A 16,537-nucleotide genomic window follows, 5' to 3' on the forward strand; every position below is an offset into this window, starting at 1 on the left:
TCATAGGTCCATATTTTATGTCAATCAACCATGCGTATCTATCAAGTTTTTTGCATCACACAAAAATAAACGGCGAGGCCCTGGTGTCTTATAATTGGTCGTCTTCTTCGGCGACATGAAATTACCTTAAAAGGCCATGAAATAAAGCTCATGATTTGTTTAAGTGAACGTCAATCTAAGGAGCTAAAAAGGAACGCTGGGCGTACTCCCTTTACGTCATGTAAGGCGGAACTTGGTGCGTTACGATGGGGTGTTACGTCACATTATAGCCATATACTGGACGTTATAGGGGCTTACTTTTTAAAATAGGCTCTGTTTACGACGTTCTTCATAATATTTGTTTATTTAAGTCTTAAGTAGTCTGTGTCCTTAGACATTTATTCATAGGAAATGTTTTAATACTCATGTTCCATTATAAAATGTTATATTAGTTAAATTATCTGAGGTTCTATTCATACCTCTGGTAGTATTATACAACATATTCTGTCTCCATTACCTAGTGTTAGTACTTGTATTTTTCGGTTAAGCTTGCTTACTGGTCAAGTTTACTAGGGGATACTTAAATGTATACATTTGCTATAGCTATATACCGCCATTGCATGTGCTTTATTAGACATTCATTAAGATTGATAATTACTTTGAAACCTGCTCTATATACATTTATGTTATGTGTAGTTTATTAATAATTAAACTATGTAGGATGTTTTACGGAATGTTTTCTCTATATCAGATTTGTGCGTTTGGTTTTCATACAATGGTGGTTTTTATATTAACTAAAGTCATTTTCTGGCTGTATTCAGGCACTGACCGCATTTTAAAATTGGGTTGTGGAATATGATAGCCAATGAAAACTGCATATTGGACATATTGCATATTGCCCACAGATGCCATGATTGTGTCTTTCTCACTTCTGTTATGGGTGGTCTTGTGCTAGGAACTAATTTTTAATGGGTACTCGCCTTAAACTCAACTCATTGTTTCACATCTGATACATCACCCTGCTTGACCGTTGGCCACAGTCCTTAAAGCATAATTTATATTGATTGGTCTTGCCAGCAGGTGGCGACATTGTTTCCTTTGATCTATGTTGCAGTACAGATAAAATATTTTCATTTAAAACAATTTCCAGTACATCCCATCCAGGATGTACCGCAGGTTCTCCGATCACCACCCCATGACCCTGATCAGAATAACTGGTTAGAAGATGGATGTGTGAATAATTTACAGGAGACAAAAGTACTATAAAGAAATATTTCTTGTTTTTATTTCAAATCATGAAAAATTAGTCATTTGTATATTTTGTTTTTTTTAAGATGCTAAATTATCAGTCCATTTTTTAGCTACATACAGTGCCAGGTTTTAATAAACCTTAATGTTAGTCCCAAGTACTCTAAAGAAATCAGTCATGACAGTGCTCTTTAAGCCCTGAAAGTACATCTTCTTCTATCACACGTGGTATAACTGAATGCACTGGAACCATGAAATACAAGTCTCAGCATCACATTGTGGATATAGAAAAACATGGAATGACCTTATTCATACCGACTGATAGAAGAAGCCAGTAGTTGTTTCATCATTTGTATAACAAAGGTCACTTTTTTATATCGGTTTTGAAGGCTTAAAGGAGGACGCACTTTGGTTATCCCTGCTGGAGGTCTCTGGGCAGCAGGAATGTCAGGAATGCCCGTAAACAGATGACATCAGGGTAAGATAGCCCCCTACTTCACAGGCCTGCTCTGTGGTACTGAGGTGCTAATGCTGTTTTTTTTGTGTGTAGTAATTCTACCATTAAATGACAAATGCATGTTGAATCCGGGTTGCATTCTAGAGCTGCATCATAATCTTATAATCACACCTGTCCCTTTTGTGTCAATGACCCTTCCATCTCCATCACACCTGTCCCTGTTATGCCCTCAACCCTTGCTATCTTCATCAGACTTCCAGTACACCCACCACCATTTTCATTTCTGGAAAAAAATTGCTTTACTTTATGCTCAAAACAAGTCCATGGCAAATCTTCCATTTCATGTAAGAAGAGGCCATTGCCCTTCTGTATATTCAGAGCTATCTTTCATTCTAAAAGCATTATCCTCATCCAAAGTTCCAGACTGTAACTCTTTCTTACACCAATGTTAGGTGTCACCCTAATTCCGTTTAAAATCTGCAAGGCTCTGGTTGGCTGGCTATAATGTTGACCCAGCATTCCTTTGCCTCAGACCTTCAGGTTTGTGCTCAGACTGTGTGCTTCTCAAAAAGAAAACGCATAGCGAAAACTGGCATGCACACATGTACCTCCACTAAAATAGAAAACTGACAGTGATGCTTTTGATATGTATATATTTTTTCTACTTAAAGTGATTTCTGCATTCATGATAGACACCTTCCTCAAGCAAACTGGCAGGTTTGCTGAACCTTTTACCTTGTTTCCGGCAACACGGAGCCGGTACTGTTGCTGGGCTGGTTCTCGCTTGGTGCCTTTTGAGAACCTGCCTGCATTTCCACTGGTTTCACTAAAGGACAGAACGGAAACATTACGTAGGCAGAAGTGAGTGTAACGCAAAAGTCCATATGGTCCATTTTGGATTTATTTCAGGTGTTCATAGGCTGCCGAAGCGGAAAAAAGAGCCTTTAAGGAGACAAAAGTCTCATACTTTTCAGAGCATGACTCATTGTGATCGGTCTCTATTGCCTGTATCCACTTTTGTCTCTCTTAAAGTTTGTTTTATTGCCATCCTTTTAGGGATTGTGTAATAAAAGAGTCTGCTAAAAACTGAACATTGCTGTCTACCTCCTGATCACTTTGTCACTCGAGCACCACAATATTTTATTTACTCCACCTGCAACATGTTTATCATTTATTATGAAATCTGGCCAGCAAATAGATCTTTTGCTTTTCACAAAATAAAAAAATATGTAACGTTATTTTGCTAATAAGTGGCGGCAAGTTGTTTCACTGCCGGCACCGATGATATTAGACAAAACTATGTCGGTTATCGATCAAATTTTCCAGCTATCCAGCTCCGGCACGTTGGTGGAAACTGGGTATTTATGTGACCTCAGAGTAACAAACAGAGTATGGAAACAGTATTTTAGGTGATCTATGGAGTATAGAAAGCTGCACATGGAGCATAGGACCAGACCATGACCAGGAAATTCTAAAGATAAACACTGAAGGATAAAATCATTGATTTGGCACTTTGTATTCCTACAATCAACACCTGGAGAATAAAAGACGACAAACTAACTGCCAGTGTGGAACCCTTCATAGTCACAAAATTGAGATCTGATGAGTGGTTTGGTCCAGTCGAGAATTACAGTCCACCAATGTCAAAATCTGTAGGAAGTGGAAACAGATCGGATTTTCGTAGACAGTTTCCATCCCTGGTTCTTGTATACTTTTCCTCTGATCTGTTTACTGCGGACCTTTGAGCTGGTTTCCTGCTAGATGCTGCCGGATGGATGGCTTGGAGTTGGCGGCGTCTTCCAACTTGCGCCATACGACCTGCACAGCAAAGCCAACCAGAATATTCTACAGGGGGAAGCTTGACCATGAGCTGGGAAGTGAGACACAAGCTGAAGAAATGTGTGGAGCATTTGACAGACCAACAATAAATGTGACACCTGCTCAACAGGTCCTGGGCAGAGTGGCAATATTACCAGGAACCTTCATGGTGCTTCAGTTGGTTAATGTGGTTAATGGTTAATGGATGAACTGTCAGTGGCAGAAATCACTGGACAGCAGTATCTGATAAGCAGATGTGCATATGTGGACATGATGCCTCAAATTGTACCTTGAAAATCTGAAGAGGTCAAAAAGCACAGGATCGGGTTGTATAAGAGAAAAAGCTGAAATAGCACTCTACGTACGTTACACATCTCTCGGACAATGGCCTTCTCATTTTCTGTGAGGTCTTCCTCGTAATCCTCAGGAATTTGCTTGTCCAAGTTTTCATGGACCTCAAGTACCTGCAAAAGCCAGTGACAGAAGGGTGAAACTTCTAGGGACAAGCCAAACACCAATACATGGCCAAAGGGCTTTGACTGGAAATCTAGAGAGAACGTTTCCACTTGACACCGTGTTTGCATAAGAGAAGCATGTATAATTCAGCAATACTACAAAAGAAAATGCAAGAAAAGAATTCCTGATCACTATAATGTGCAGAGTTTCTTTAAAGGCATTCCACATCCTTCAATCTGGATGCAGATGAACACCAAGTTAACACTAGAGATATAATTCTTGCTAGAGCTTAGTCAAGGGCTTGCAGGCCAAGTTTTATTATGTTTTGTTGTGGGACAGATGGCTCCACCATCCTACCTTCATGGCTTGAACCACAGCCTCTGGTTTCTGGGCTGTTGGCAGGAGTCCGGTCTTAGTGGCGACACTATTGGGTGCAATTCTGGCACTGCCCTGCCAAGGAATCACAGCATAGGGGATGAGTATATACAGCACTTTTAGTACTTTCAATTTGCCTTTCAGAATTACGAATGAAAGTGTAAGATTGTTTTGTTTTGTGTCCTGTTTGTAGTACACACATTCTGAGATTCTTCCTTATGCTGGGACAAGGAGGATAGCTGTGACTCCGAGTGGCACAGAGGCAGACCTTTCCTCAGTGGCCTCAGTCCGGTTGTGTTACCCTGAGGACAAAGAAGATGGTCTAAGGGAGCTCTCGATGGTTTCATGTCATACTCTTCTCTACATACAATGCTATCCAGAGGCAAATAACAAACATCATGGGATGGGAAGTCCTTTTCTGAAATACAGTCCTCCACTAGCCAGAACATCTCCATCACTGCTTCAGTCAGTCACCATCGAATAACTGCTGGCATGCGTGCATTTGCCGACAGCCCATAATGTTTCCCTGAAGATTACAGTAGTGAGATTAGCTTTTGATCTTGCACAACCCCATCCAATATCTTCACAAAGTCAAGAATTCCAATCTGCCCCAAAAGAAATGAAAAAAATTATCAAAAGGGTATTGTTTACATTCTGAAAAAGAGAAAGTGAAAATGTGTGAAGGGAGCTTTATACGAAGGGAGGTGTAAGCAAGTGAGAACAATATCTATTTGACCCCCCAACAACACAAGCAGCCACGTATTTCCCCCACAAAGCAATTCACTACAGCAGGAAGCTCTTGACACTGGCCACCACTTCGCTGTGTACTGGCTGCAGGAAAGAACGTGTCACAAGCATCTTTCAGGCAAGGGGAAAAGAGAGTCCCGGACACCGATAGAAGCACACCAAGCTTGCGGAGCTCTCAGATGGTTACCTTTGTTGGCATCTTTGGCAAACTATAGCGGCTACGTGGCTGAGAGAGGAGAGAACAGAAACTATGAATGACCTTCTCGATAATATGCAGGACAGTCCTTAGGTCATGTGGGTGACCCCCTTCAAGGGGCCCCTTTAATCTGATTGGGCAGTAAACAGATTCCACCGGCATGACTTGACAGGGATCTCACCATCTTATATCTTATCACTTGAATCAGCCTAAGCCCCTCAGATAAAAGCCACATTTTTGCTTCACTATGTCACAGCATCTATGTTATATAGTATTTTATTTAATTTGCATTAAGTTTACAAAAATGTGTGCCACTCTTGTGCAATACAAAACAATATAGCTAATGCAGCATCTGTAAACATTTATATGAAAACTTCATGAGCAAGAGAGTAGTTTAACAACAGAAGATAATTTTCCTAAAGTACAGAGTGTTCTGTTCTCTCATCCATGACGTAGATACCGGAAGAACCATGAGTCAAACCCCTGGTGTTTCAGATGCTGATGTTCACTCTAAATAACACATACAGAACTTGTCTCAGTTGTGGGAGCTTCATGGTATTATGGACTTTTACCTGTGATAGTAGCTTGTCGTCATCCTGTAACATCCGCACTTTGGTTTCCAGCTGCCTGACATAATTGGAACTTGAATCTAAAGGGGAAAATGGACAGGGAAAAATATCAATTCCTCTGAATCGAAATGGCAGACGTGTAGTAACGTAGCCCTGCTTCTTGACCAAAATGTCTAAAATCTTCAAATGACTTTCATCCTGAAATGTTAACAGTCAATGAACAATTAATGTATGTTAAAATTGTTGGCTATCTTTATCACTCTCAGTTGAATTACCAATGCAATCCTTTGCTGCACAGAATTAGCTAAACAACGGTTTGCCCTGTCCCTGGAGGTATGATGGTTAGCTCCCAGTCTGAGAAAGCTGCACCAGTAACCTGAGAGCATTCAGAGCACATGGGGTGACATTGTGCTGGTATACAATGTGCAGCCTGTAACTTATAGTAGGGTGACAATACATCCACTTTTTCCTGGACATGTCCTCTTTTTTGGGACCTAAAAATGCCAGAAATGTCTGGGATTTTGCTTTGTTTCATGTTGGCATTTGCTTTCTGCAGTAAAAATACTTTGTGTGCATATTTGTGTTGCTTTGAAGCCTCTTGTTGTGCCCTGCCTCCGGTTTCCTCTTTTTTTGCAAAGCAACCTAAAACTTGTTAGAAATTATAGTCAAACAAGTACAAGAGTTGTATGTAAATGATATTGTTCATGTGTATTGACCCGGAGTTATGAAAGGGCTTCCCTGACAGGTTTACGGTTAAGTTAAGTTATCTACTCAAGCTAGCTCCCATTTTAAACACGACAATCAGCAATACCGTGTTGGGGAAAAGAATGCCGAGATTTGTTTTATTGTTTCTGGAGGTATGTTCATGCCTTCATCTCCTTCATCTCCTTCACCTTAAACACAGGAAATAAATTTCCTGAAACTGACTGGCCAGCAGGAGTGACTGGGAAAGAGTCTCCTGGCCGAGCAGAAGCTGAGTGTAACCTAGTTGTTTGATTATAATGGATAACAGGGTTACATAAGTAGTATCCTGACTGTCACTGGAGCCCTGTGAATCAGGTGGGTATTTTAATAGATACTATCGCACGCCTTTAATGCCGGTCGCACCGACAGAGGGCTGTGCGGATAAATGTCTCACGCTACTTTTTGAAAATTAGAATGAAAGACCTGCTCCTGATGACTTTACTAAAAAGTAGAGCAGAATACCAAATAAATATTTAACAATGAACATGAAAGGCATACGTACATTATTAAACGCACTACGTGTGATGCATGATGGGATTTCAGCCGGACGGGAAAGCATCGAGATGATGTGCTAAGAGATCTGGAAATATGCAAATGATTTTACTGTGTAGACCAGTGTGTTCGCGTGAGATGTTGATTTGTGGTTCCAGAAGGATCTGAGCACTGTTATCCACAGTAACGCACTGAGCTGGAGTTTGTGCAATCCACCAGTATATGAATAGGCAGAAGAGTGCCTCCTGGTGGTCACTAGGGCTCATTCACTAGACATATTCACTGGTGCTTCCTGCCTGATAAACCAAGAGCAGACTCTGACCTTTCGTTCTTGTCTTCTCCTGAGCATGGAGTCTGCTATCCAGAGGAGCCAGCTCAACCTGTTTGGACCCAACTCCATCCTTGCCTACAGGCTGGCCGCAGTAATCCACCCTGGTGACTCACCGCCTGGTTTATGGCCTGTGCCACGTGACACAAGGCTGCATATTTACTGTAATTCAGTTCACTCTGCTTCAGTGAAAGGCAGCAGGATCCCTCCTGCATCCCTGTGGCCCGAAGACCAATTTTGTAACTTCAGAGCAGCTCACAGTAAAACTGCCTGCCAGTTTCCCTTTGCAAACCTTTCTGAATGAAAAGCAATTTTGAAGCTGGTGGGTGGCATGGTGGTGCAGTGACTAGCATGGTTGCCTGACACCTCTACGGGCCAGGGTTTGAGCCTCTACCCCAGGTTGTTGTGGGCTTGGTATGTTCTCCCTGTGGGCTTGGTATGTTCTCCCTGTGGGGTTTTCTCCCCGCAGTCCGAAAACATGCTAAGATGAACTGGAGTTGCCAAATTGCCCGTAGCTGTGATGTATGCCGTCAAACGGCCTGATGCCCCATCCTGGGTAATTCCCTAGCTGCATGGACAAAAAAGCATCATTTTTGCAGGCCCTACCTACGGAAGAATTTTACTTTGAACCACCTCTTAGCTGCCAGCTGAGGTTTCACTGAGATTCAACACAAGTGATGCTAATCCAAGCTGCAGCAATCCATCCACAAGGCTTTCATCTGAGCAGGAATGTCTCTACCTTCTATCTGTTTGCTATACCTTTGTATCTTCCAGAAGATTATCACCTGATAAACAAGGTTTCCTGGAGAAGATGTATCATACAGAAAATCTTACAGATCTTACATAAGTCCATACACTGTACCCAGACATGTTTACCGGACACGTTCCATTGGCTTCCATGGTTTTCCAACAGGAGACAGGAAGGCGGGACAGTCATCCTCAATTGTTACAACTTTTATTTCTCATTGCTTCTGCCTGGCTCAGAAGTACACAAGTGTGAGAAAATACACCACAAAAGAACCACAGATGCAAATCTGTGGTCCTCTTTCTCCTTTTATTTTGGAATATGGAACCTCATGTTCCTAAAGGGAGGAACTAAGGTTTTATTTCACTTCATGCATTTGTCTAAAATTGGTGGTTGAACTCAAGTTATTTCCTTGTTTTAGTAACCTGTTAGGAAAGTAAATACATTTAGAGGAAAACACGAGAGACTTGTACTGAAGAACAATGCTTCATGTCTAAAGGAGAACTTGTCCCTGGAGTTACACTGCTTGGCCATTTATCTACTATACGAGGTTCTCGGTCCCTTGTAGCACTCTGTCTAGAAAAGGTCAGGTGTTTAGCACGGCGATTAAATGTACAGAGAACCCTGAGAGTACAGCTGTTCTTGTGTACGATACCGTTTCCTACTGAAGGAATCCGAAGAGGGATCTTCAACAAGGAGCTTGTGTTTACGGCACCGCATGCTAAATGAAGCATCATTAAAATGGCGTCGACGAGACGCACGTGTTACTACAGGCATCTGAACGGAGATTACTGGTAGGGAATGACAGCTGGCTTTACAACATCCACTTTACAACATTCACAGGGCTTAAGTTTTATTTGCAGGTGAATGTTCTCAAGGCTAGAGTATTACAAAAAGACTAGCACTCTGTCGCAACTCCAAAAGCACCCCGCTGTCTGTCGTGCCTCTGCGCCACTGCTTGTCAGACGGAGCAGGAGTCTCAGCGCTGCGTTGAGACTGGATTGTGGTAAACCATGCATGTGTCTGCTATTCCATCTTCCTTAGGGGCCAGTTCTCAGCTGAGGAGAGCAGCTTCCACCGCACTAATGAGGACACGTTTTTAATGATGTGGAATATGACTTCGGTTCCCCTGAATGGAATCTCAGCAGATGTGATGAACGTTCTGCTCTCTGTTCTGCAGTATAAATGGCTCACATGAAAGTTTAATGCAGAGAGATAAGAGCATGCCGTCAGCTCCTTTGATCTACTGCGGCTCAGATCTCCAGCGCGCCATTCAGCCACAACATCCCATGACCCAGCATCACCCCGCTCTTTATGCCACTGCACTTTGGCAGAGGAGTGGCAGCTTGAGGGGGGCGGCAGCAAGGACCATGTTGAGGGCTGTAAGGTATGTTCCTCTTCTGAGCACATCACACTCAACAGCCCCACCCCTGCGCCTGGAGAGACGCCAGAAATGCAGCAGGAATTTCCACAGTTCTTGGCAAGCGAGTTATATGCTACATTCTATTCCTGAGGTAGTGAATTCAGGGTCTTCCGTATTGCTGAGAGGAAATAGCAGTTCAGGAGAGTTTGAAGCAGAGGGGGAACCGTTATCCATGAAAACTTCAAAGGGAGGCCTGATTAAAATGTGACGCCACATCCATCCAGCTACTTACCATGTGATACCACATACTGCGTAAAATTCTACTGTCCACTCAGTTTTCAGTTAATCCTTTAAAATGAATAACTTGTGAAATATCCATTATTAACTAAGATGCACATAATTAAAGCCAACCTCAATTTATATTCTAATTCCAAATCTTACTTCAAGCACTTTGTGAGAACAGATACGTGTTGAAAAGAGAAGCTGCACATTATTGCTGTCCTGGATAAATTCATTAATCTAATACATGTTCTAATGCTACCCAATGATACCATACTGTGAAGGAACTTAATATTTGTTACTAGCCAAATGTGCTACTTCCATAAAAAAAAATGTCTGACATGCCTTTTTTTATTATTAGTCACTAGGCTAGTGTTCAGGTTTTGTACTTGCCCTTCATTTAAATTACTTAGCTTAGGCAAGTGGGTGAGTTTAATTTTTGTGATGGACAAAATGACGCTTCATGAACCATTTGCTGTATTTTTTGACCCCACTAGATGGTGCTCTTGACTTGCTTTGGCACATGCTTTGTGCCCCTTTTTTTTTGGAACAGAGAGCACCATCTACTGGCCTTAAAAAATACAGCAAATGGTTCATGAAGCGTCATTTTGTCCATCACTACTCAATTTCCAGCCCTGCTACCATATTTAAAAACTTTAATAGTGAATTTGCAAGGCAAATGTGCGTTAGTGACACCTATTGTGGTGGTAATATAGGGTCCCAAAGTACACATTCGTGAGCATCCCTAAAGGAAAATGAAAGGGTGAAACAGGGTGGACGGCTCATCTTATATCTCCTCTCTGTGGCTCCCAAGTAGGAAGCCAAAATAAACATGTTAAAGCCTAACACACTATCCCAGAAAGGCCCTGTATTCTCTAACATGGCATGGTAGATGTTCACTTGTAGGACAGTTGTGAAAAACTTAACTGTTCCTGTATAAGCAGATGCATGACAGCAGGCTCTCTCTCCTTTGATGTGCTTTAACAAAAGAGTGCTTTAAGCACCCCCTCCCTCTCGAGAGTGCTCAGTGCTGCCCCACTTCTCTTCCTGGGACCAGATTTGCCAGCAGTCAGCTGGATGATAATAACTGTTACAATGGCGCCCCACCCCCGCCCCTACTTCTCCAGCCTTCTCCAAACACGCAGGAAGAGCAGCTGGTCTGAGCCATCCTGACCTCCTTCCTTTACAATCAGCTTATGTTTCCCCTAAGAACAAGAAGCCACAATGTCCTAGGATCCTAACTAGCTCAGCCTGGAGTCACACTCTCCAAGCTCAAGGTGTAACGTTCATATATGGCCTGACCCTTTCGTTTATTTATGCTGTACTGGTGTCATCTGCTGCAGTCATGACTGTTCTACTTCATCACTTTTTGGCGCTAGAATTTCTCAGTGAATCCAACAGGCTAGGGAATTCCTTTAGTGTAAAACATACTGGAAGGGCGTCTTCCCAGTGTAGACAAGATATCTCCAGGTCCAGTGTCCCTGCTGTGTTGCTAATGGACCCTGGACACTGGTAATCCCCTGAGAAATGGAACACTTAGATCATTTTCATGGTAGTCTTGCAATTACCGGTTTCTTCAAACCACATGAAAAAAATAAAGGGCTAAAACTGTCATATGAATTCTTCGTCAATGAAATAAAAACAGGAGGAAATGCATACGTGCTCCTGAGGGGAGAATCCCTCAGCTTAGCAGCGGGATGAGATTCCAGAACAAAGCAGATAAAGAAATGTACAGATCTTACATACAGATATGTAAACAGACTGTGTCAAGCAGATCACCATGAACTAACACTGGTGCTATGCATATTGGATTTGTGTAACCAAATCCACTATAAACTAGACAGCATACTTGAATATACTTTCGTGGTGACGTCAATAACACATTTGGGAACAGGTGGTCTGGAATAGAAATGTCACTGGTATGCTTTTCCTGAGTTTCCTTGTCCTGCTGCCTGTATCGTGCAGGCGTATGGGCCACCAGGACTGTTGGTGTGCCAGAGATATCCACTCCAGAGAAACTTAGTGCTATCTGCTACCCAAGCAGACCAGATGTCCCCGAGCCAGACGTAGTCACGCCCGAGCAGCCACTTCGGCAATATGCGAAACCCCTTTACTCTGAAACAAGGAGCAGACCTGAAAAGCCTACATTCTAATCCGCAAAATCTCTATGGCAGCAGCTATTTGCAGTAAATGAATGACGCCGTGAAGCAGGGGGTGGGGGGCTTTCAAAAATAGAATCCCGTCCATTCATTCTGACCAAGAAGGTCTTTCTGCATGGGCTCATTAACATAACAAAACAGTGGCTCTCCTATGCAGTGCAATGGACCGTTTTTACCAATACAGGCAGGGCAGCACAAACAACAGTCAGACGGCCGACCGTGTGCACATTCCTCCAGTCAGAGAACGTCATCAGGTCTTCATTTGGAACTTTATATTTTTCCAATTTTAGAATGTGCTAAATATTTAATGGATCTAATCTACATTTTATTTACAGCTTAAAAACAAATCGAAGCAAGCGAAAAAAATAATATGTCAAAAATGTACAAGGGGGTTCCATGGTTTACAGTGCAACTCTCAATCCAGAACAGGGAAACTCAATGGTTCTGTTGTAAAAGTCAGTGGGAAAGAACTTTCATCCAAGCTTCTGTCCTCAAAAATGCTCCCAAGAGTGTGGTTTGGAGAGGCTGGAAGGATCTGCGGGACAAGCCAATTACAAGCTTGTTTGTGAGCACTCTTTGAAGTCCAGTATGGAGGGAATTTAATAGGTGAAACCTGACAGCCAGAGCAGCCAATAATACACGTTCGTCAAGTGGAGAAAGGCAATTTGACCACTGAGCCCCAGCCGCCAGGCCTGCCCTCTGTATGACCACCGTGACGTGCAGACTACCTTAGTCTGTGCACACCCATTTCCCCAAATACCTTTTAAATCATCTTCAGTTGGATTACATGCATGAAGTAAATCAGATACTTCGAAACGCGTTTAAGAAAATCAAAAGCCTACACCAGCGCTTCTAACGGCACACTTGCTAAATAAACATATGGGTGGTCACCGAGACTCCAAGTGGTCTATAAATTCACCAGTAACCTGATCCGCCACATGCAGGGAGGGCTAGATAAATCATCGACCTCAAAAGATGCAGAAATATAAACATCTCAGCTGATTCCTGTTTTAAAAGATAGGGGTGCATTCTGTGGAAGATGAAGGAACAGGTCCAACTACATTTTGGGAAATGCTTTGTCAGGGAGTGTTTCTAACCAGTTCTGATGGGAGAGAACCTGATACCCATGGTAATTACCATATTAAATACCAGCCAGACACACTGGGAGCACACGGCCTTCTGCCGCATCCTCTGGCCCTGGGGCCCATCTGGACCTAATGGAAGCTCCCAACCCACAGAAACGCTTCCATTTCTTTTTGACCGTGGGAAGACGGAGCAAAAGTGATACCCGACCCTGCAACAGAAGTCCGGCTCATGACCCAGAAAAGACCCCCTTAGTCCCCTGGTACTCCACTGGGGGGGGGGGGGGTGTTTGGGGGCTGGGACTTTATTTGGGGAAGAGACTGGAGAAAGTCAGCATAATGGCGGAAAGTCGATGCTGAAGGATTGGTGAAAAGGTACAGGTCACACACACCCCCCCCCCCCCATCGCAAGAAGCCACATACCAGAAACTCCCAGTTAATCTTTTTCAGAAACTGGTTGAGACAATTAGCATGACATGCAAATTCAACTTCACATTTACTACTTAGGTTTTACTTTTGTATCCATGTTGACCAAAGACACCAAGCAATTTCCACTTTAGACAGACACTGGTCAACTTTCTGGTGAGAGAGATAGAGAGATGGACTTCTGGGAGACAGTATCACAACCCCTAAATCTGTTGAGGTTCCCCCCCTCTCTCTTTCAGGAGCTCACAGCACAACAGGGGGGTTAAGTATAGACTGGTTAAGTATAGAGTGTCCAGGTGAGGAGGCTAATCTGGGGCAGGAGCAATCATGCTCCCTGTCATGCAAAGTGTGTCAGCAAGCCTTTAAGCATGGGGTATCTGCTCTCAGTTACTGAAAGAGAGACCATCCTTTTCCTACTCTGGTAAAGTGCATAATAATCAGGTAGACAGTTCAGTCCAGAAAGTACAAATCCAGACCAAGATTTTGTTTCAACCAACCAAATGAGCATAAAGAGTCACAGTCACAGAGTACTCAACTGGTTGGCTGAAACAAAATCTTGGTCTGGATTTGTACTTTCTGGACCTGAACTATCCACATCTGGCATAAATAACATACACGTTACACAGTGCAATAACACTGAGCAGACTTTGACCAAAGACACACTACAATCAGGAATACTAAATGGCACAGCAGTAATTCTGGGTATGGTGTCTGGCTGTGCAGAATATCAGTATTAATCCATTAAATCCTTTCCTGTCTATAGGATCAAAATGGATTTGAAGTTCATGGTGAATGTAGATTGTAAGATTTCTGTAAGCATATACAAAACTACTGAAAGTACATCAGTAGTACAACAGACTGAAGTTACCTGTCCTTCCTGGGAACAGCTGTAGCAATTGAGACTCACCATCAAGAGCAGTGGAGATAGTCCGGTGATGGGCGGGGGCATACAGATCATCCATGGACCTTCTGTTGCTCTCCACCTTAGGTTCCCCTGCTTTCTGCGTGTGGCTGTGGTTGTGATGGTGGTCTGGACTGCCAACGCTGCCCGTGCTGGAGGTGCTGCTTCCATCCCCGACATCTCGGAGAGTGCTGGATCCACCGTTCAGGTTTGTTAGACTGGACTGACTGTCAATGGAGCTCCTGGACCCAGCTCCACTCCGCTGCTCATCCAGCATAACGATGATCTCCTTTAGCTCCATGTTCTCCTGCACCAGTGTCTCCTGGTTGACCTCCAGTTCCCTCAGCTTTTGCTGGTACAAACCCACCTCCTGCCACATAACACTGGCAGTGTAGCGACCAAACCTCTGCCACTCTCTGGACAGCTTCTTGCCCTTTTGCCTGTCATCGTCTAAGAAGCAGCACAGCTCCCTCAGCTCGTGGTTGTCCTCCAGAAGTTTTTGATTGACCTCTTTCAGGCCCCGTATTTCATGAAGATGCACCTGAAGCCTTCGATTGACATCCTTCATCATGTTGCCATGTTCAAGCATCAAGTTGATCTTCTCCTGATCCACCATTCTGAGTCTCTTAAGTAAGTCATTTTTGCTCCATTTCAGCAGTTCAACATCAGGAACTTTACTTAAATCGTCCATCGGTTCGTCCGTCACATTCTTTGCCATATTCACTATTGTAAACATATACACAGTGTAACTAGGTACACTCTACAGATGCAGACTTAAGAGTCTTAACGGTATCATTAGAATACTTTTGTAAAAGCTAAATAGACAAAAAAAAAAAAAAAAAGCCTCTAAAACGTTGATTAAACCGCAAAGGACTGAGGTGACGCCCAGTTTCCTGTTGGCAAGATAAATCACATATTGTGATTTATGACACTAACCCGTTTATGTCAGCACCGTGAGCCGGAGACTGCGCGCTCGACACACGGCCAGCGGTGGTAAAAACGATCGGTGTCCTGGTGGCTGTCGCCTTCCGCGGCTCCTCGCTCAGCACATTAGTGAATAACATGCAGTAAAACGCATTTCCAATCCTTATCAGTTCAAAACAGCGTTACTTCCCGGATTATTCTATGCTTAATGTATACTGAATATTGAAGCTGTTTTTATATCAAAATACTTGATGATTATCTCGCCGTCGGGTATAAATAAGCCACTGTTCCGAAGCAAACGGAGGGTTAGCCCAGAAGATCTTAAGTTTCCCTCGTTAAATACACGGAATCTCCAGGTTAAAATGGGTGATTCCCCCTGCCGCGGCAGAGGCTCGCTTCCAGCGGCCGGGCGCCCGATGACGGGGTAGACAGGCGGTGCGAGCAGGTAGATGGAGGTGCAGCCGATTGCCCGATGACGGGGTAGACAGGCGGTGCGAGCAGGTAGATGGAGGTGCAGCCGAGTGCCCGATGACGGGGTAGACAGGCGGTGCGAGCAGGTAGATGGAGGTGCAGCCGAGTGCCCGATGACGGGGTAGACAGGCGGTGCGAGCAGGTAGACGGAGGTGCAGCCGGACGCTTTGTGCTCAAGGGCCGGCCTCCTTAAAGGAGCAGCAAACCACGCCTTCTGGGTGCTTGGCGTTCATTTACACTCCCACTATGAATGGCATGTGTATGGGTGAATTTAATGACATGTGTACTTTGCTCATACCCATTCGATTATATAAGTATGTACTGAAGCAATTAATCTTATTTAATAGCGTCAAGACAAGCAAATGAAATGAATCGCTTGAGACTTTTATCAGCCACGCCTCGGTCGTGACTTTAACCCACTTGGGTACCTGCTGATATTAATAACATACAGTTGGAGTTTCACATTGTTAGATATTATTAACGATGAATGTTTCCATGTTAGATTTTCTCTTTATGGTGTGTGCCAGGCATATTTGCCTTCCTCCGTTATACATCATGTCATTTTTACTAATGACGTTTTGACAAGTGTTCGGCCGAATCGTTACATTTCACAGCGAACAGGAAATGCAGAGCGAGCAAGGCACGTTGGACCAAAAAGCTGGCCCATCGCAGTCCATTCGCACAACACAGTGCACGAAGTTCAGAACCAGACAACCAGCTATGGAGCGGAGGAGCTGGAGGAAAGCCATGCGAAGCCGCGGGAGGAGCATGGCAGCTC

General features: G+C 43.5%; 1 protein-coding gene across 3 annotated transcripts; it reads right to left on the reverse strand.

The window, feature by feature from the left end:
* Positions 1-1,237: 1,237 nt before the first annotated feature.
* Positions 1,238-15,987, reverse strand: LOC111852652 (coiled-coil domain-containing protein 85C-A-like). 3 transcript variants are annotated; one of them, XR_011982550.1, is made up of 8 exons: positions 14,371-15,986; positions 5,849-5,925; positions 5,268-5,306; positions 4,534-4,635; positions 4,316-4,408; positions 3,868-3,966; positions 1,897-3,502; positions 1,238-1,855 (listed from the first exon to the last, which is right to left on the reverse strand). XR_011982550.1 is itself a non-coding variant. In XM_023828807.2 (7 exons), exons 1-7 carry the CDS (start codon positions 15,098-15,100, stop codon positions 3,413-3,415), a joined length of 1,230 nt encoding a protein of 409 aa, XP_023684575.2. In that variant the 5' UTR covers positions 15,101-15,986; the 3' UTR covers positions 1,238-3,412. The 3 variants fall into 3 exon arrangements, 2 of the variants coding, with proteins under 2 accessions (XP_023684575.2, XP_023684576.2); XM_023828807.2 differs by having other exon boundaries at positions 1,238-3,502; XM_023828808.2 differs by lacking the exon at positions 5,268-5,306 and having other exon boundaries at positions 1,238-3,502; positions 14,371-15,987.
* Between the last annotated feature and the right edge of the window lie 550 nt (positions 15,988-16,537).

Source organism: Paramormyrops kingsleyae, chromosome 14 (genome assembly GCF_048594095.1).
Source record: "Paramormyrops kingsleyae isolate MSU_618 chromosome 14, PKINGS_0.4, whole genome shotgun sequence".
Classification (NCBI taxonomy): domain Eukaryota; kingdom Metazoa; phylum Chordata; class Actinopteri; order Osteoglossiformes; family Mormyridae; genus Paramormyrops; species Paramormyrops kingsleyae.